At 34.7% G+C, this 22,211-nt stretch overlaps 2 protein-coding genes across 3 annotated transcripts; both read right to left on the reverse strand.

Moving 5' to 3' along the window:
* Window positions 1-758: 758 nt before the first annotated feature.
* Window positions 759-7,935, reverse strand: LOC132622785 (cytochrome c6, chloroplastic). 2 transcript variants are annotated; one of them, XM_060337449.1, is made up of 6 exons: window positions 7,780-7,935; window positions 7,528-7,639; window positions 2,459-2,556; window positions 2,344-2,375; window positions 1,448-1,511; window positions 759-1,368 (listed from the first exon to the last, which is right to left on the reverse strand). In XM_060337449.1, exons 1-6 carry the CDS (start codon window positions 7,852-7,854, stop codon window positions 1,228-1,230), a joined length of 522 nt encoding a protein of 173 aa, XP_060193432.1. In that variant the 5' UTR covers window positions 7,855-7,935; the 3' UTR covers window positions 759-1,227. The 2 variants fall into 2 exon arrangements, with proteins under 2 accessions (XP_060193432.1, XP_060193431.1); XM_060337448.1 differs by having other exon boundaries at window positions 7,528-7,666; window positions 7,780-7,922.
* A 7,275-nt stretch (window positions 7,936-15,210) lies between these two features.
* Window positions 15,211-17,241, reverse strand: LOC132621953 (uncharacterized). The gene is made up of 2 exons (XM_060336436.1): window positions 16,628-17,241; window positions 15,211-15,665 (listed from the first exon to the last, which is right to left on the reverse strand). Exons 1-2 carry the CDS (start codon window positions 17,078-17,080, stop codon window positions 15,528-15,530), a joined length of 591 nt encoding a protein of 196 aa, XP_060192419.1. The 5' UTR covers window positions 17,081-17,241; the 3' UTR covers window positions 15,211-15,527.
* Window positions 17,242-22,211: the final 4,970 nt, after the last annotated feature.

Here is a 22,211-nt window from a genome sequence, read left to right on the forward strand (position 1 = left end):
TTCCATGAATGAAATTATAATTAAGGACAAGAAAGACTGATGACATGATTACTACTGGCAATTATCTAAAAGCTTCTTCAATCACCAAGAGACGTCTGTATCTAGACGTATATGCACCAACATTGTGGAAGACTCATGACCTCAATTCCACATGTTACAGGATCAACTATATAAATCCTCACTATTCATGTCGTTATGTGCAACCTGTCTCAATTAAATATTTAAAAAATTAAGTTTTCTAGCATTTCAAAATTCTCCATATTTTTTTACTAACATATAAATAAATATCTAACAAAACAAAAAGACTTAATGAACATTGGACATAAAGTAGACTAATCAACATGTCTAAAAACTTAACTCCAATTAGTTAGTATCGCCTATATAATTCTTTTTATTCCACTGTGCCATATTTTTCCGCAAAGAGATTAGTGATTTGCATGAACCTCAGGTAAAAAAAGAGACAATTTGTTCATATTTACATATACCAAGGAGGTTTTATACCACAAATCCAAAAGTGAGATAGACTGATTTGTACTTAATCCCCTGCTAAATCCAAAAGGCAACGGCATCCTCAACATTTGACCATTCTTAAAGCTATTTCATCAAACCATGTGTTATCAATTAAGGATACTACCAAATAACAGATGAAAAACTTAAACAAGTCAACACCCATCTGACATGATTTCCAAAACCAGATAACCTCTCAAAAGCAGTACAAGAAAAATTATATTTTATAGAACCCTCTGGACACTTTCAAATCATCTAATTTAGTAAGAGCTTTTAAATTCAAAATCCAGCACAAGGCCTGAACATTTTAAGTGCAAAATGTAGAGTTTCTGTTACACTTTTTGCTTGGAGATCAAGAATATAGTCAAACTATAGTTTTTCATGTCCAGTTCAGAATAACAGATGCATGTGGGCATGTGCTCTAGCAGGTCCAGCATGTGGTATCTAAAAACTAATAGCAACTACGATGGGAAGAAACAAAGTCAACTTTACACAGGAAAGTGAAGCTACCCTTCATGCCATCAACAGGTAACTCTAGTGAGATGACTGACTATTGTCATCTGAATCTCCTTCAGTAGGTGGGGATTTGCAAGCAAAAACGTCGAATGGGACCGGGAGATGAAAAGACAACGGAATGGGGAAACATGATATGCACATTTTGAATTATTGTGCTAGTTGCTTCTATTTCTTGAACTAGACTTAATGAAGTAATAGTTATTTTCAATCTCCACTATTTTCTATTTTAGGCCAACCTTTATCAGCTTGAGACTTCACAAACTCAGCTAAGAGTTGAATTTCATCCTCTTGCAATCGAGGACCAAACGTGCATTGACCCCTCGGTGTACAGTTCTGACCAAACCCCTGCAAAGACAGACAACACATTATGGTCCACCACATAGCAGCATAAAGACAAACATGGTTCTGAACAGCATGAACTTACTGGCATTCTCCCTTTGCCATAGTAAGTGATGCGATATATCTCGTCTTCCGCGTCAACTCCATTTCTATACAGAAAAGTAGCTACTTCAAAGTTGGCCATGTTGTTTTTGCATAATAAAATGACAAGGAATAGAATATGATAAGACAGCACAACAATAAGATTTCAAAAGAAAAGATGAAATCACTTATTGTCTGTAAAGATTTGGTTTTGTCAAACCATGTGAATGTGGATTCAAAAGTTTAACAATTCAATAAAACAACATATAGTAGTTTTACTCTTAGCCGACCCCAACTTAATTGGGACTGATAGTTGTTGTATAGTAGTTTTACTCTTAGCTCAAGTATGCAATAGGAAAATTGGTTTCCAGCACATTCTATCATTCTACTTGTTTGATTTTTTTTTTTATATTCAGTTTACCTTTTATCCATATGTTTTCTTCACAAGAACTGACATGTCCAACGAAATCTTATGTTTAGAAAATTTGACCTGCTAAGTTTTAGAAGGGGAAGGGGGAGAAGCTATCTTCAGTCAACAAAGAGCCCTTTTTGAAAGAGAACTTCTCATTTAGAGCCATTAAAAACGAAAAAGTTAATTAGATCACTCTTAATAAAAACAGAGGAACTAGCATACGGACTATTTATATTCTGACCTTCAAGTTGCTGTGAATATGTTTTAAACTTACTCGCCATCTCTCACTCCCGGTACAAAAAATTAAACCAAACAGCTGAAATGTCAAGTCCTAAGAATGGTAATACTTTTATGGAGTTCAAAAATTTAAGCAGCTTTTATTTGAACTTCTGGTTTCCATTCAGATATGCAAAGTTCTAAGAAAAGGTGACATGCTAGAAGGAGTAACTAACAAAACTAAAACTTATGGATGGATTTTAATATTTTACCTTTGTAGATCCTTCAAGAAGAGTGTTGCACCCTAGCATGAAAAAGGAAAGATAATTAAGGTAAGCTGGAAATTTTCGACAACTATTGGAATCATGAGGCAGGTTTAAGACTCACAGGCTGGATAATATTTCCACCTGCATAATGACATCCAATGCAAGCTCGATTAAACAAAGCAGCTCCCTTTTGTACATCTATTGTTTGTCCAATTGAGACTGCAAAACAAAGTACAATAAAATAAAATAAAATAAAGGGGAGAAGAGAGATGAAGAAACAGGTAAAATATGGATTTCGTTTCAAGATTAAAAGGCCTAGTACTGAATATCAACTGCAAGCAAATTGATATCAAGGAACTTCTTCTTGCAAACCTACATCTGATGTGCAATCAGCCCTAGCTTTAAGTTTCCAGTACACTAATGTTAATTAAGGAAATACAATCAAGTCACCTTCAAAAGGGACCTCTAGAATGTAGAGATTACTAAGACAGCATCCACTCGAAACTTCAAGAGTATAGGTTAAGGGATTTTTCCACAACCCTCAACGGAGCGTCTAAGATCAGTTATTTCATCCATGTATGAAATTATAGATAAATAAGAAGAACTATGGCAGCTCAAACATCTTTATACTTCTAGGAGTGCTTTATATTTGGTTTAAGAAATGGTTCTTATGTATACTTCTATTCAATAGTAGTCCGTCACCACTGATTCTCCACATAAACAGCAATATTGTACCTGATGACCACTGTATAGGTAGTCCGTCACCACTGATTATCCACACATAAACAGCAGAATATTGTACCTGATGCCCACTGTCTTATCATAACCTAGTAGTGCACAGACCACCTGTAAAACTTTGCTTAATGGGGAATACGAATTCATGTGGTGCCTTAAGAATGGAAAATATGAAGGACTTTCTGCAATTCAAATAGGCTCATTTTCCAGATATTCTTGTTGAGCAGGAGAAGCTTAAACCTCTCCTACGTAAATAAGTGAGCATCTTGCCTTCTTACATCGAACGCGCAGTTGTTGGTTGGTAGAAGATCTGTGAAGACAAAGTTCTCAGGTAAAGTGATACATTATAATCTATTAGAAGACTGACGATGATCAAAGAATCCACTTGATCTCTCTTTAAGACAAACCACCATTACTCAACCCTATACCAAAAATATCTTACCTGTATTAGTAAAGCAAAAATCCCTACTAGCAAAGATAATTTAAATCACTCTAAACCAAAATATAATGTCGCGCATAAAAAGGCAAAAAAGGGAATCCCTTGCTCTTGGCTAAGGTCTTTATTTACCTTTTTTTCATTCTCCCCCCAAAACTACAAATTCACAAACACAACTGGAACGACCCCAACTAGTAAAAAGAATTCCAAACATGGACAGTTGACTGATTTTAATCTAACAACTCAGTTTTTTCTCTTTCGGAACTGGTTATGCTCCAAACTGAATCATGGTCATATTAAATAAGAAAATACAAGAAAAAAACTTAATTTGAGAAAAAGAATCTCGTTAATGTCAATTAGTAGGTTTTCCAAGAAAGTTCTATATTTTTCCTACCCCTTTTAATGCTGTACCCAGCATATTACATTCAATAATGAGGGTGCTGAAGCATTAAAGATGTTTCATGCACATAACCAACCCAAAAGCATCCTTTCACCCAATTTAACATCACCACTTCCATTTTAGATTCACCATAAACTGCATAGGTTAAATACTGTAATCACCATTCCCTAAATCCTGCTTTTAGCTCATCATTAACCATGACACCCTGGTTACTGTTCAGAAACTTGTTGAGATGGGATGAAGGGCGTGAGTAAAGAAGGCGAACAGATTGCGAGTCAAGCAATCGGCTAAGTCGAGTACAAGTTGTATGGAGACTTAGTAGCAGTTTCAGGGCTTTGCATCGCTACCAAGGCTCTATGGCCCTTCAAGGCCTCAACACATTAGGTAACTTCATATCCAGGTTAAGAAAGCAGGTAAAGTTACAAAATTAGAGAATATGCAAGTGCTTATAGAATCTTACGAGCTGATAATATTTTTTTTCATTTCCGCAATTTTCTCTAGGTACACCCCACTCTCCCCAGAACTCACCACATGGGATCATACTGGATATGTTGTTGTTGTTGTTGCTATTTTCTCTAGGTAGAGGAAATATGACTGACTAGCTTAGAGTTTATGAACCAGGGAGGCCGTAATACCGTGTAGAATTAGGATATGTTGTTCATTTCATACCAATAATTCTTCTTTCTTGTTAGATGTAGGCTTTTCTTTTCCTTGACTTACTTTATAAGGAAAGGGATATATATTATGACTGCAACTCTGCAAGTATTGACATTATTTTCTTATTTATTCCACAATTCAGTCTATTCCCTGATGACAATCCTACCTGAATCTGATGAGGCATCATGAATATCTTTATTAAAAGAACAGAAGAAGACACGGCTCAAAGTGTCCCTGGCCTCCTCAGAACGTAAAGAAACCTATTATACAGATTACACCTCTTTTTGACAACTCTAGCACCAATTGGCTGGTCTTTTATCCTATCAAGTTTATCCTTAGTTATTTTGCTTTTCCTCTTTTCAGATTGTTCATTTGCCTTCACGCACCAGTACCAAATTGGTATATCATGTGTACTTTATCATCAGTTCCCTTAAAACCTTCTAGACATTCATACATACTCTCTGGACTATACATCTATAAACTACGTAAAAAGGTCCAATTTTAAGTGGGACTTCAAAGCAGCTGTCCACTAGTGTATGAACTGAGGGACGCACCTCATCTTCAAAGCGATTTTAATGGGCATATCTAGAATCTAGATTTTACAAGTTGCAACTGGGTGATCACTAAAGTTGGAGACTGCTTGACAGGCGAGGCTCGGTGAAGGATAAGATGAAATGACTATTTGCAATATCTTAAAGCAATGGCAGAATTATATTAACCTGTTTAGATCAAATGTTAGGTGGATTCAGTTCACAGAATCATCAAATATAAATGAAGAGAACAAACCAGAAGCAAGGGGGGTTGGGGGGGGGGGGGGGGGGGGTAAGAAAAAGAGAGGGAGAGAATTGTGGGGAAACTACTGTGCTAGATTAAAGAGATTCACAGATTATTCCAGGAATATGTATAAAAGAGAAGAGGAAATGCAGTAATTCATGGTTGAGTCAAACTAGAAACTTTGTAGATTCTATTTATTTTCCTTTATATTTGGTGTCATCCCTTGAAGTAAATGATATTCCACGTACATGTGTTGCCTTTGGTCCCCAATGGTAACCTACTTCAAGATTGGCTGGTAAATGATAAGACAGTTACAAAAAATGTATCACTAATTGTCTCAAATTAGTAATAACATGCAAGATGGATAGAAAATAATGACAGAACTAGGTTTTCAGGGCAGACAGATAAATACTTGTTTAAACAAGAGTCTATCCATATCTACTCATGACAAAAGACAGCTTTCCTTTTTGCTAGGAAGAGATAAGTACCAGTAGAAAATACTCTACCAACACTATGACGTGAAGTATATGAGCGAAGTGCCAACCGAGCATCCTACAGAAGGAGAAGTGAGATATTGCAGAACCATATAACACTAGCCGTTGATCCAGGATGAAAGCTAAGCATAAATCTTTTATCACTAATAATATCAAGTGATTAATTGTTCTAACATTCCTTGTCAAAAAAAAAAAAAAAAAAATTCCTTCTCAAAAGATTGCACTAACATGACCTTTCATGCTAGTGGTATTTATTTCTTTCCACTAATGTAGATTCTCAATTTCAGAAGATTTAGCATTATATCTCATGGCAATCAAAAAATAGATTCCCTTTTGTGGCAATGAGAAGTAATTGGTGACACAAATCAAATGATCATTTCCACTCTTTGATCCAATCCAACTCCATAGCTGAAACTGATATCAACAGATTGGAAACTGTGAAAAAAATTCATGAACCTCCTTTTTCTGTATTTCTAGAAACCAAAACAGGTTTTGGCAAAAGGAGAAATATACATAGCATTAAACTTAGATGTATTTACTTGTTAGCTTCTTGGTGCAACTTAGCCTATGTAACTAATATAGATTCCTTATTAGATATGATTGGGGAGTTGCACAATCTGTAATGTTGACACACATTCTAGTATCGTCCTTTCCATTTATGAAATTCACCCTTACTTATCAGAAAAAGAAAAAAAATCTCAAGCCAAACACCATTAGAGAGGAGAAAAACTGAATACATGAGTGAGCTAAGATCAGGGAGCTAACGAAGTTCAAAAAATCAACAGTGCTCTTTAGAAAAAAAGGATTTCCGTTCAAGGCGATGAAAAGTGATTGGCGATAGAAAGCTGAATGATCATTTCGTATCTTTCATCCAATAAGTCAATTTTGCATAAGAAGGATACAATCCAATTCCTTAGCTGAAACGGGAATCAACAAAACTAAACTGTCCATATGACCCTAAAATTTGTTTTCACTGACAAGTTCTATTAAGTTCTCCATTAGCTATTCTAATTGTAGCATAAAGACAGCTTATGTACTGTGTGATCATGAAGCAACTAAAGTTAAATTCCCGGTACAATGGCCAAGATCATGCAAAAGACTAGATATTGAAATGTTTATCCTCTTTCTCCTTTTTTAAATTATTTGTTTTCTGAAACTTCTCTCTTACCTTTTCACACTGCTGGTAGGACAGGAATTCAAAAGAAAGGTTAAACAGAATGGAAAAACAAATAATAGAAGCAAAGCTCCTGAGTAGACTGAAGATAAGCAACAGATTAACAGGACACAATTTCGCAATATCTTGAAACAGAATCAAGAAGGGTTAATGGTCAAAAACACACCTAGACTATCACTTTTTCGCGAGTTTCAAACCTCAACTATCACTGCCTTTGTATTAAAACACACCTCGAGGCCAACTCAACATCGAGGTGTGTTTTAATACAAAAGGAGTGATAGTTTAGTTAGGCAAATGGAACAATGTATAGTTGAGGTATGAAACTCGCGAAAAGGTGATAGTTTAGGTAGGCAAATGGAACAATGGATAGTTGAGGTATGAAACTCGTGAAAAGATGATAGTTTAGGTGTGTTTTTGACCTTTTAACTCAATCAAGAATCATATAAATGAGAATCAAATATTTGAGTAGCATTATCAAGAATCATAAACAAAATGCTGAACAAAAAAGGCAAACTTTTACCTGGGGGATTGACAATGGGAGAGAGGGCTATAAGGGCAGTCATTAAAGGTGGAGCCAAGCTCTTCAACAACTTCAACTCACATGGTAATTTATTATCCTTTTGGGCAAGTTTCTGTAAACAATCAAAGCTGCTTATATACTGCCAAAATTACAAATGAAAAAAAAAAAAAAAAAAAAAACTAGTAACTGGATATATAATTCTGAAAATATTTTCAAGACACTGCAATTTTTGCTCTTTTATTAGGGTGGTACCTTTGTTGGTGTTGCAAATAATTTTAAGGAAGAGCTGTTGGCAAGGCAACTGGGCATCAAACAGAAGACTGCCATTTTCTTGCTTCTTCTGCTGCTGACATTTGGATTTTTGGAGTGTAATTATGGATTGAGTAAATTGTGTTTTTTTGGTACATAATGTTTTGGAAAGTTATATTTTGGTCCCTCAATGTTTTATCCATTTCAGTTCGTCCTTAACGTTCTGACTTGAAGAAAGAAAAAGGAAATATAAGTGCTTTCCTAACTAGTCCAAATTTTAGCTAGGCCTTTTTTTTTTTTTTTTTATATATATAAATAAAAGAAATAAGTGCTCTCCTAACTAATACAATATTTGATGATGCTAGGACAAACAAGAAGCGAAGGAGAACGTAAAATAAAGGCTTAATAGATAATTTTTAATTTTGACAGTAAATTTTGTTTAGATACTTGAACTGCAACTTGTTCCAATTAAGCACTTAAACACATGATAAATTGTTTGTATTAGACACTTTTGGTTCAAATATTAAAAAATATTTGAACCTGTTCTAAAGTGTCAATTACGTAGATTAGTTAACCACTTTAAATATGTCACCTCCTTTAACAATACGCATTAGCTAGCCTCAAGAAGTTGCACGTTACAATTAGGTTGATGTGCATAACTTAAGGAGATGACAAATTTATGTGGTTAAGTACTTAATTAGCTAATAGACGCTTGAGATCACGCGCAAAAACAATTAAAATTTTGAATTGAGTGTGTTTAATAGGAACACTTTATCCATGTGTTCAGATGCTCAATTGGAACAAGTCATAGTTTGTGAGACTAGCTAAATGAAACTTAGTAACAAGTTTAAGGGGTTGACAATGTATTAAACCTAAAATAAAACTCACTAAACAAAGACTTTTTCGGATAATGCACAACACCTCATAGTGCGTGAGCAAGGTAATTAACTCCATGGACTTGCCAAAACAAAAAAAGATAAAGTAGACGACAGTTCATCAACTCCGTAATTTTCCAAGTAGTCCACAATTGTTCATTTCCTTCTCTATGTATGCACCACTTCAACCATCATCCACTTCAATAATATAATCAGAAATATATATACTCAATGATTACATAGGCCATTGCCAACCTATGTGGTTAGTTCCTTTCCCAATTAAGAGGATACTCAAGCAAACACTTCATTTGAGATGTCAAAAATTATTACAAATCTCCTATCTTATAATTTATAGAAGGACACACCAAATAAATATATCATCTATAAGAAACTTTTTGACTTGGAGAACTAGTAATACATTTAATTAACTTTTTGCATAAAAGAAATATATCATTAAATCTGACCAAGATTTTCTTAATGAGATTAAAAATTAAAAAAAAAAAAGAAAAAAAGATAACAAGCTTGGGAGAACAGGGTACTTATTATATATGCATATTTCTTACAACAGATAAACTCTCTTTAAAAGATTAAAAAATCTGTTAATCGGAGGAAATATCTAGGTTGGGCTCTTTCGTTTATATTACTATTAACTTTCTGCTCATCTTATTAATTTTTATGTCTATTCCCTAGCTAGATATAGAAATCACTACATCATCATCATAAGTTAAATGTGTAATAATATTTGCCCATTAGCAAGACATATCGTGCATTTCGATCTTCTTCTACGTCTTTTTTTTTGTTTTTGTTTTTTGTCTACGTCTTTTGTTATATTATATAGAAATGATAATTATATTAGTTGTAACTAATATATATGCAACATAACAAAGACCAATAGTTCAACATTGTACAGTCATCCCTTAAGCTGTGTTACTAGAACTATTGGTAATTTTCTAATAAAAGTAGTTCCTAATTTGTCTACCAAGAAGCTCATAAAAACGGCGTCGGCAAACAATTAATTAAAGAAAAGCTGCTAGATACACAATATTTGATAAATTAAAAAAAAATCTTCTTTGATGCTTCCTTCAATACGCTTATACGTCCGAACTTATATGCAAAATTATCTTCTATTAGATGACAAACTGGAATCAAGCCCTCCTAAACAATGCCCCAGCAGCAATCACAAATAACATAGGGTTTAAGGGATGCGCCTTGTTTAACATGAGTTCTCCTGGATGATCGTCTAAAAGCCACGAGATTGTCCATTTAATAAAACACTTCACTAATAATTTAATAACAATCTTTCAAACCTATATTTAACTATGATAATATCTCATGATGAAAATAAAACTTCTCAAACTGTTTAGTAAGGAAAAAAAAACCAAGAAACTATATCATATGCTTTAGCCATATCATGATCACATATTGTTGGACTCATCATCCGAGTCCTCAATGATGATAACATCTTTGTTGTCAGTTCCAATCACGGCTGCTTCTGAATGCTTGTTTGGGATCACCTCCATCTCAATGCTCTTCTTGCTTGATTCTTGGGCCTGTTACAAAAAAAAATAAAAAATTCAATCTTCGAATAAGTTGTATTAGACAGTACATGGATGCAAGGTTAAAAAGTTAACCATGCATCACTTGAACGCTACAATATTATTCACCCAATGGGGATTTTTAAACTTAACATTGATGACGCCTACAATGAAGAAACAAAAAAGGGAGGGAGAAGGAGGTGTAATATGAAACCACAAGGTGGTTGGGTCGTGGGGTTTGCATAATTACGCCTCGTAATCTCCCCTCTCCAAATGGAAATCCTAATCCTACTTCATGGTCTAATGCTAGCCCTCAGTAAGAATTTGTTACCGCTTCAAGTGGAAACATATTCATCTAGTAATGATTCATCTTTTAATTTCATTTAATCACACCTACTCATAGATGTCTTTTAATTTCATTTAATCACACCAACTCATAGATGTCAATGGATTGCAGGTTAGAATATTGTAAATATAATTCATGGCAATTCATTAGAGTTAGATACAAAAAGAAAATTAAACTCTTTAAGGACCTTTGGTTCGGGGATTAGGCGGATTATCCTAGAATCAATTTTTAGATTAAATTTATTTCATAATAGTTGGAGGTAGTAGCTGAAACTAGTACTACATTATTTTCATACCAAAATCTTGATATCCCTTATCTCATATAAAAGGCGAGATTGATATAATCCTAGGATATCTTGATTTTGAACGAGAGGACCCCTAAGAAATCAAAGAGGGCATACGAGTAATTTCTAGAGATTGTATTAAATATTTAGAAGGCTAAAAAAATCAAAAACTAAACATAAAAAACAAAAATAGGGTGACAAACACCACCGCCACCCCTTTTATCACCCCTATATCGCCAAGACACATAATCAATTCATAGAACATATAGACCATAAACAAAAGATCCAAACCAAGGAAGGAAAAAAAAAAAAAAACATGAATCATTTAAGTGATGAAGGAATTAGAAAGACCGAGCAAGTGCATGTTAAAATTAACTAACGTGTTCCCTAGAAATCTCAATAAGTCGCATGATGAGATCATACTCCTCTTTGGTAAGACGACCTTTGAGCCTAGCTAAAATTTTATGATCCTGAACCCCCAAGCGATGCTTACGGCGGGCCGGTGATGAAGCTGGAGACGACGAGGGTCGCGCCGCCGAGTTTTCAAAATTCTGGCCATGATCACCTTTTGGAAAATGATGAACATTTGTCGAGGCGGTATAAGATGCTAAGATAGAAAAAATTTGTATTGGTGCTGGTAAATTGATGAATCGGTGGTAGAAATCTCCTGCAAAACATCTTTCTATGGTGAGTTCCTTTAACCCAGTCATTCTTGAAGTGTCTCTTCGAATGGCCAACTATAGCTTGGCTTGAACGGAAGAGTTTTTCACAAGGGATGCATTGGTAGTACATAAATCTACCTGGCTCATTTTGTCCCAGCTGCATTTTTAAGGTAAAATTTTGAGGTTGTAACTGTCAAGTGTTGTTTAGAATATTTAGAGAGTGGAGGAGGAGTATATGTATAAAGGGAGAAAGTTAGAAGAGGCAGGGGGAATTGGGTTGGAGACAACTCAGCTCTTATTGAGAGGTTTGATGTATTAGACATCATGTTGACTGTTTTACTTCTTCCGTTTCAATTTGTGTGTTTGGTTTGACTTGACACGAAATTTAAGAAAGTAAAATAAACTTTTGAATCTTGTGTTCTTAAACTAAAAATATGTAATATGTATCAAAATGTCATTTAATCTTATGATCATAAACATGCCCTGGGAAAGTTGAAATTCAAAAGTTGTCAAAAAATGAAAAAGACATTCTTTTTTAAACGAACTAAAAAAAAAATAAGACAAACAAATTGAAATGGAGGAATTTCTATATTTCTTCGTGCATTTATTTATTAGCCCGATGAGAAGAAATTAGGTTGATGAAATCAGAGATTGGAACTGAGTAAATTTTAGTTCTTCATCATGACCTTTATTATTATTTCTATATCTATGCAAGTGTTTTCACTATTGTTGTAGTCACTACAAAAGAGCGCGGATACAATGACATTATATAAACTTCGTTTTATGTTGTTTAAGTGTTGCAAATTTGTTTGTCGGGACATTTAAATTACATTTGAAGTAAATGTCGTAAATTTTAGTATCAGAGATTACATTTAGATAAATGTCGATAAGAAATTTTTGACGTTTTATATCCTTAAAAGTTTCATCAGAATAAATTATTTCTTGAATTCTTAAAGGAGGTTTGAAATAATTTCAAGTTGGACCTTACACTTAAATCTTTTGAGTGGTGGAGGAGTATATGTATAATGGAGGAAAGTTAAAAGGAGGGGGGTGGGGGTTGGTTTTTGGAGATAACTCAGCTCGTATTGAGATGTCTAAATGTATTAGAAATTTTGTTGACTGTTTTGCTCTTTTCGTTTTAATTTATTTGTCTGGTTTTGATTTGTCATGACATTAAGAAACTAATGACATTTTTTGAATCTTGTGGTCATAAACTAAAGATATGCAAAATCTACAAAAATTCCCTGTAATTTTGTGGTCAAATTAAAGAGTTATTAAAAACAGGAAAAAATGTTATTTTTAAACGGACTAAAAAGGAAACTAAGACAAACAAATTGAAACGGAAGAATTACTCTATTTCTTTGTGTGGCACTGTGCAATTTATTTATTGTCCTAATGAGAAGGAGTTAGGTTGTTGAGTAAAATTTTGAACTAAATGTGTTTAATGGAACACCCTATTCATGTGTTCAGATGCTCAACTGAAATAAGTCATAGTTCGAGAAACTAGCTAAATGAAACTTACTGACAAGTTTAAGCGTTTGACGGTGTATTAAACCTAAAATAAAAGACACTAAAGGAGGAACATAGAAAACAAAGACCTTTTCGGATGATGTACAATTCATTATCGTGCATGAGCAAGGTAATTAACTCCAAAACAAAAAAGATCAAGTAGACGGCGATTCATCAACTCCGTAATGCATTTAATTATTTTTTTGCATAAAGGAAAAAATATCATTAAATCAAATCAAGATTTTCTTAATGGGATTAAATACTTTAAACAAGAAAAGATAACAAGCTTGGGTGAACAGGGTACTTATTATATAGGGAAAACTACATGACATAACAAACATATAGTGGTTATTGACATTTAGTAGCTATAGTTTAACTTAATTACTTCTCATAGCAAACATTTGTATATTAATGACAATTAGTAACTATACATACATACATATATATATATATATATATATATATATATATATATATATATATATATATATATATATATATATATATATATATATATATATGTATATATATACACACACACACAAAATAGAATACCCATCACATTATTTACTTCCAACCCAACCCAACCCTCCCATCTCTCTCTCCCCTCTTCCCCACTGTTCTGCCGCCGACCACCATTGCCGAAGCTCCGGCGAAATGGATTTGGGCTTTAATCACAGAGCTAAAGAGAATATTGACGCCGCCATGGATGCGCAACCTAACCACCACAGCCTCCTTCACGTCTTCCACAGTATCCACTGCCGCCACCTTCACGTCTTCCACCACCGTAGCCTCCACCGCCACCGCCGTAGCCGACGGGTCTAAGTATAATGAATGCATATTTACAATTGAAGATGCAATTGAAACTTGCAGATTTTCACTAAAATGTTCAAGCCAGGCAAAAAGAGAAGACGTGGAAATTGCTTAGCCTGTGTTTTTTTGGTTGTGGTATTATAAGCTACAATGTTGAAATAACATAACCAAATTGCTTAGCCGACGGATCTAAGCATTGTTGGAAGCAAAAAAGAAAAAAAAAACCTCAAATCTACGCCGGAAAAAGCTCAGATTTACGTCGGAAAAAAGCTCAGTCCGGATTTTTCGTTGTATTTTTATTGTATTTACCTTGTATACAACGTTTTTTTCGCTTGTATTTGTAGTAGACATACTGGAATTTTTCATATTTGACCGGAAATTTTTCCAGATCTGTGTATACATACAGTGATACACTGGTATACAATATTTTTTGCGTTTTTCGAAGATCTTTGTTGTATACAAATTAATACAGTGAATTTGAAGTGTATACAGTCAATTTTATTTCTTGTATTTAGTATTTGAGTGTATTCATTAATTTTTTGGTGTACCTATGTTGTATGCCTTGTATTTGTTGTATACATACCAGAAAATATGATTTTGTTAATTTTTTGTGTATATATGTTTTTATGTATTTATTTGTTACTCGCTGTATTTATGAATACAAGTCAATTTATGAATACATATAGTCATTTTCATGAATACAGTGAAAAAACAGAAGAAAAAAAAGTTGTTGTATACAAATTAGAATTTGTATACACGCGCATGGATCCTGATTGTTGCTATAAAATGTAATTAGTGAAACATATGCTATGTGGCTTGAGTTAAGCCCAAATCTTTGTCATTTATGTAGTTTGCCCTATTATATATGCATATTTCTTACAACACATAAACTCTCTTTAAAAGATTAAAAAATCTGTGAATCGGAAGGAATATCTAGGTTGGGCTCTTTCGTTTATATTATTAACTTTCTGCTCATCTTATAGGACTTGTGCTTTTATCATTTTCAGTTTACATGTCTATTCCCTAGACATCATCATCATATAGAAATCACAACATCATCATCATATGCTAAATGCGTAATATTTTTTTTTTCTCTTTCCCATTAGCAAGACATATCGTGCATTTCGATCTTCTTCTACGTCTTTTGTTAATATACAGAAACGATAGTTACATTAGTAGTAACTAATATATATGCAGCATAACAAAGACCGATATTTCAGACATTGTAGAGTCATCCCTTAAGCTATGTTACTAGAACTGTCGGTAATTTTCTAAAAAAGTAGTTCCTAATTTGTCTACCAAAAGTTCATAAAAATGGCGTAGGCAAACAATTAATTAAAGAGAGACAGATATTTGATATAAAAAAATCTTCTTTGCTGCTTCCTTCAATTCGCTAGTATGTCCGAACATATATGCAAAATTATCTTCTATTATATGATAAATTGGAATCAAGGCCTCCTAAACAACGCCTCAACAACAATCACAAATAACATAGGGGATAAGGGATGTCCCTTGTTTAACATGAGCACTCTTGAATGATCGTCTAAAAAGCCTCGAGATTGTCCATTTAATAAAACACTTCACTAATAATTCGATAACAATATTTCAAAATCATATTTAACTATGATAATATCTTGATAATATCTCAGGATGAAAACAAAACTTTTCAAAAGCTTTAGTAAGAAAAAAAACCAAGAAACAATATCATATGCTTTAGCCATATGATGATCACATATTGTTGGACTCATCATCCGAGTCCTCAACGATGATAACATCTTTGTTGTCAATTCTAATCACGGGTGGTGCTTCTAAATCCTTGTTTGGGATCACCTCCATCTCAATGCTCTTCTTGCTTGATTCTTTGGTCTGTTACAAAAAATTTTCAATCATCAAATAAGTTGTATTAGACTGGTACATGGATGCAAGGTTAAAAAGTTAACCACACATCACTTGAACGATCTAATATTATTCACCCACTGGGGTTTTATAAACTTAACGTTGATGAACTTAACATTGATGACGCCTACAATGAAGAAACGAAAAATGGTGGGACATGGAGGTGTAATTAGAAACCACAAAGGTGATTTGGTTGTAGGGTTTGCAAAATTCACCCTCGTAATCTCCCCTCTCCAAATGGAAATCCTAATCCTACTTCATGGTCTAAGGCTAGCCCTCAGTAAGAATTTGTTACCACTTCAAGTGGAAACATATTCATCTAGTAACGATTCATCTTTTAAATTCACTTAATCACACCTACATAGATGTCAATGGATTGTAGGTCACTGGATTATTGTAAATATAATTCATGGCAATTCATTAGAGTTAGATACAAAAAGACAATTAAATTCTTTAAGGACGTTTGGTTCAGGGATTAGGCGGATTATCCGAGGATCAATTTTGAGATTAAATGTATTTCATTTTTAGTTGGAGTTATTAGCTAAAACCAGTACTGAATTATTTTCATACCAAAATCTTGGCATCACTTATCTCATATAAAAGTTAAGATTGATATAATCCTAGGATATATTGATTTTGAACTAGAGGACTCCTAAGAAATCAGAGAGGGGTATAAGAGTAATTTCTAGAGATGTACTAAATATTTAGAAGGCTAAAAGAGTCAAAAACTATACATAAAAAAACAAAACTAGGGTGACAAACACCACCCCCACCCCTTTTATCACCTTGTATCACCAGGTCACACATAAATTCCTAGAACATATCGACCATAAACAAAAGATCCAAACCAAAGAAGGAAAAAAAAAAGAGCATGAATCATTTCAGTGGTGGACTTAAAAAGATCGAGCAAGTGCATGTTAAAATTAACTAACCTGTTTCCTAGCAGTCTCAACAAGTCGCATGATGGTATCATCCTCCTCGTTGGTAAGACAACCCTTGAGCCTAGCAAGAATCTTATGGTCCCGAACCCCCAAGCGATGCTTACGGCGAGCCGATGACGAAGCTAAAGATGACGGGGACTGTGCCACCGGGTTTTCAAAATTCTGGCCACGATCACCTTTTGACAAATGATGGACATTTGTCGATTCAGTATCAGATGCCACCGTAGAAAAAACATGTTGTTGTTGTTGGTGCCGGGGAATTGATGAATTGGTGGTAGAACCCTCTTGCAAAAACACCTTTTTATGATGAGTTCCTTTAACCCAACCATTCTTTAAGTGTCTCTTCGAATGGCCAGCTATAGCTTGGCTTGAAGGGAAGAGTTTTTCACAAGGGATGCATTGGTAGTACATAAACTTACCTGGCTCATTTTGTCCCGGCTGCATTTTTGAAGGTAAAAGTTTTAGGTTGTAACTTTCAAGTGTTGTTTAGAATTATTTAGAGTGGAGGAGGAGTATTGTATAAAGGGGGAAAGTTAGAAGAGGCAGGGAGAGTTGGGTTGGAGACAAGTATTGTATAAAGGGGGAAAGTTAGAAGAGGCAAGGGGAGTTGGGTTGGAGACAACTCAGCTCTTGAGAGATTTGGATGTATTAGACATCTTGTTGATTGTTTTACTCCATCTGTTTCAATTTGTCTGTTTGGTTTAGACTTGACACGAAATTTAAGAAAGCAAAACAAACTTTTGAATCTTGTGTTTTTAAACTAAAGATATATAGAATGTATCAAAATGTCATTTAATCTTATGATTAAACATGCCATAAGAAAGTTGAAATTCAAGAGTTGTCAAAAAATGAAAAAGACATTCTTTTTTAAACGAATTAAAAAAAAAGTAAGACAAACAAATTGAAACGGAGAATATTACATAGAATAAAATAATATAAATTTATAAAATATTGTACTTTTTCTTTACCACAAATAATTAATTTTTTAAGGAGAATTTAACACATAATTTATTTGGGGTGAAATTTGGGGCCTAAGGCAAATGCCTTATTGGCCTACGCATAGAGCCAGGACTGAGTGGAGGAGGGGTAAAAGGGGAAAGTTAGAAGTCGGGGGGTGGGGGGGGGGGGTTGGGTTTTGGAGACAACTCAGCTCTTATTGAGATGCTTGAATGTATTAGAAATTTTGTTGACTGTTTTATTCTTTTCATTTGTTTGTTTGGTTTTGACTTGCCACGACATTTAAGAAAGTAAAGACGTTTTTTTTAATCTTGTGGTCATAAACTAAAGATATGTAGAATCTACAAAAATGTTATTTAATTTTATAGTCAAATTAAAGAGTTGTTAAAAAAGGACAAAAACATTCTTTTTTAATCAGACTAAAAAGGAAACTAAGACAAACAAATTGAAACAGAGGAATTACTTTATTTCTTTGTTTGGCACTGTGCAATTATTTTTCCTAATATGAAGAAGTTAGGTTGTTGAGTAAATTTTAGTCCTCGTCATGACCTTTATTATGATTTATGTAGCTATGCAAAGTTATTTTCACTATTGTTGTAGTCAGTGAAAAAAAGTGAGGATATGATGACATTATATAAACGGCATTTTATGCTGTTGAAATGTCACGAATTTGTTTACCGTGACATTTATTTTATATTTGAATCAAATGTCGTAATTTTTATTGTCGTAAATTTTCTAACATTAAGATAAATGTCTGATAAGAAATTTACGACATTCAGAAATATATCCTTAAAAGATTCATCAAATGAAATATTGTTTTTTGATTTATTAAAGTATGTCAAAACTATTTTCTAATTGGATCTTGCGCTTCACTTAGCAGTAATTTTCAAATTTTAAACTTGTTTTAGAACAGTCTGAATTCTCTCGATCTTAATCCCCGACCACTCCAACAAGTCATAAACAATATATTAATTATAACAACTTATAAACACGCTCAAAATATAAATTAAAGCGCAACTATGCAAAATAAAGAATTGGATTATATACACTTAGATTTACCAAATCTTTGTTTGCATTTTGCATCCCCACCGTATGCAAGTTTTTTTTCTATTTCCACCTTATCATATTTATTTAATGATTTGCACCCTGTGCAAAACCATAAAAGAGTCATTTTTAAAATTACTCATGCGGGTGAAACTGGAAACATACAATTTGAATATCCCTAAAATTATTTCATGTTCCATTGGGTGGGTACTCTTCCCTCATCTTCTATATGTTTGTGTGAGTAAAGCCTCACTTGGAAAGACGAATAACCTTTATAATTTTTGCAAATCATATTTCAGTGAAGCCAAATTATTGGCAACAACTAATGGATCATATGGGGTTTATTCCAGTTATAAAAGTTAAAAGTTCTACTATTAGACATTGAAACAGAAACGAAATGTATGAATATGTATATATTATATCTCATAGATAAAAAAAATTATTTGCGAAAAGCATAAGTTTTATATACTTGAAAAAAATAATCTAAATGACTTACAGAGAGGGGAAAAATGAAAAGAAAATGAGTAAAAAGTGTTGGGATCGAAAATATCAGGGCGACATGCGGAAATTAATAATTGCAAACCTTGAACACGATAAACCAGATAACAAAGAAAACATACTAAAAGATGCATAATATTCTAATGCGATTTGATCAATTGATCTACATATGAAAAAGTTAAAACATAAAAATATTGAGAGAAAAATCTCCTCCTAAACAAAACTCTATAAATGACTACATTGTGGATGCTATTGTGTTGTTGAATCAGAAGAAATAATGTTCTACTTATAGATGTTCAAAACTTCTCGTCCAAGAAAATGATAGATATGGTAGAATCCTTTCTTATAAAGAAAGTTTTTTCCACCAAGAAACCTTTTCGAAGTAAAACACAATTATTGTAGAATCCAGATAAAGTAGGAAATTTTGGGTAAACCCTAACAAAAAGATGATGGAAGAAACAAGTAAAAGAGTCTTAAAAATTTAATCAACATGTGAATATAAATGGTAGATTAACGAGCAAGCAACGAAAGATAACATGGAAAGGAAAGTAACTGCTTAACATGGCAAGGAATATGAATAACATATTTCACAGTAAGAAAATTCCATTTCCATAAATTTCCGAATACATATAGACATTTCAACCAAGCAGTCCCCGGTATTACTGTACTTCATCCCCAGTATTAGTGTACTTCATCTTATATATATGTAGCCCCGCAATGTTTGGAAGCAAACAATGAGCTTTCAGACATTGAATGATGCCCTTGGGAAAATCTAATGACGTCCAAACGGTACTGCCTCGTTAAAAAACTTACCGGAAAAACCCAATTAGGACAAAAATCGGATGAAAGGAAAAAGAGTGAAACACCACTGACAACAGTTCCCCGGCTAAGTATAATATCTTTTGAGGAAACTTATATTCCAATTACTGGGGACTTCCTTTGCGTTTGCATCCTCGAGCTTGTACGAGCCTTTTCAGGTAATACCAATCACCTTGTACGGGTCTTCCCAGTTTGGACCTAGCTTTATAGTATTCGCTTCTCGAGTACTTTGAGTGACCTTTCGTAGCACCAAATCCCCGAGCTTGAAGTGACAGAGGTTGGTGCGACAATTATAGTATCATTCCATCCGTTGCTTTTGAGCCATCATTTGAACGTACGCGAGGTCTCTGTGTTCCTCCAATAGATCCAGCTAAACCGACATTGCCTCAGAGTTAGCCTGCTCTTGTGCCTAATCATACTAGGGTTTAGGAGCGCTGAATTCCACCAGGATCAATGCCTCCGCTCCGTACACCAGGGAGAAAGGAGTTTCATCGGTGCTGGATTTCGCCGTAGTTCTATATGCCCATAGCACCTCCGTTAACTTTGAAGGCGATGCTCCCTTGGCATCTTCTAACTTCTTCTTCAGATTTAGGATAACAGTTTTGTTTGTTGACTCCGCCTGCCATTTCTACTGGGATGGTAAGGGGAAGAAGTGATCCTTTTGATGCTCAACTCCTTAGGGAAACTTGTGACTTTTGCTCCAATAAATTGTGGGCCATTATCGCAAGTGATATCTTTCGGAATTCCGAATCGACAGATTACGTGATTCCAAATGAAATCAATCACTTCCTTCTCTCTGATCTTCTTGTAAGCTATAGCCTCGACCCATTTAGAGAAGTAATCGATTTCCATTAGTACGAATCGTACCTGACCAGGCCCTGCCGGCAGCGGTCCTACTATGTCCATCCCCCATTTCATGAACGACTAGGAGGGAATAACCGAGTGCTCGCCAGGTTGATGCAACATTTGAGCGTATCGTTGACACTTGTCACACCTCCGAACGAACGCTTTGGCATCCTCTTCCATTCGAGGCCAATAATACCCAGCCCGGAGCAACTTCTTTGAGAGCGACTCCGCACCGAAATGATTACCACATATCCACTTGTGCACCTCCTGCATGACGTAATCCGACTCCTCAGGTTCTATGCATCTTGTCATCGGGCCGGAAAAACACCTGCGGTGAAGCAAACCACCAATGACGTTGTAGCAGGCCGCCTTTGTTCGCAAAGCTTTTGAAGCCTATTAGTCACGCATTATCTTCCCGTGATTTAGGTTTTCACGCCCCGAACCATGGCCTGGGAGAAACACGACACTCGGTGCCTTACTGCATGTGACCGAGCGAACCACATGGCTCGCTGAATCATCATGAGGCATAACATGAGCGGAATATAACGTGAATGCATGATGAGCCTTTATAAAACGTAGTAAGTCATAATACTTAATAAAAATACGTGTTTAAACATGAGTGCGGAAATAACATGAATGAGCCAAAATGGCTATACGACTCCGAATGTCTGACATAACATAACTGACTTGTCTAGTCTATGAAACCTCTATCATGAGTCTGACCGAAAAACATACTTCCTAGGACAAGGCCCCCAGCATACCTTAGATGCATAACTAATCATAAAACAAAAGTTGACTAAACCCCGAATGAGATGGGGCTCACCAATAAGCTGATACGAATGCTGTCCTATTGAGCAGATGTGTTGTCCTGTATATCGGTACCTGCATCGTGAAATGCAGGCCCCCGGGAAATAAAAAGGGACGTCAGCACATTGAATGTTCTGGTATGTAAAGCAACTGAAAGAAACAACATTGGGCTTGAAATAACAAGATAAGAACTGAAACTGAAAACCTAGACATGAACATGAGCATGAGCATGGGTACATGTATATATATGATATAAGAAATACATGATAAGTAGGGAGAGCATTTCATAAACCGACATGTGATATCACCACATGGGTACATGGAGTCTGGTACCTCGCCGGACCAGCAGAGCTCCTAAACCTTGCCAGGGTATAAGGTGGTAACGTGCCTGATGGATCCATTCAGTGTAAAATTAAGGTATCGTCCTAACTGGGCGGAACGATCTTTGTCCTACGGTGGCTACATAGTTTCAGGCTATCTGAGCCTTCTCGGTAATTCGTGCAACTCCCAAAAACATGAACATAAAATAATTGGCTAAGAAGCCCATGATTTTCGTGAATTAACTTGTACTTGTCTTGTAATCATGATTTCACGAAATAACTTG

The sequence above is a fragment of the Lycium barbarum genome, chromosome 12 (genome assembly GCF_019175385.1).
Source record: "Lycium barbarum isolate Lr01 chromosome 12, ASM1917538v2, whole genome shotgun sequence".
Taxonomy (NCBI): domain Eukaryota; kingdom Viridiplantae; phylum Streptophyta; class Magnoliopsida; order Solanales; family Solanaceae; genus Lycium; species Lycium barbarum.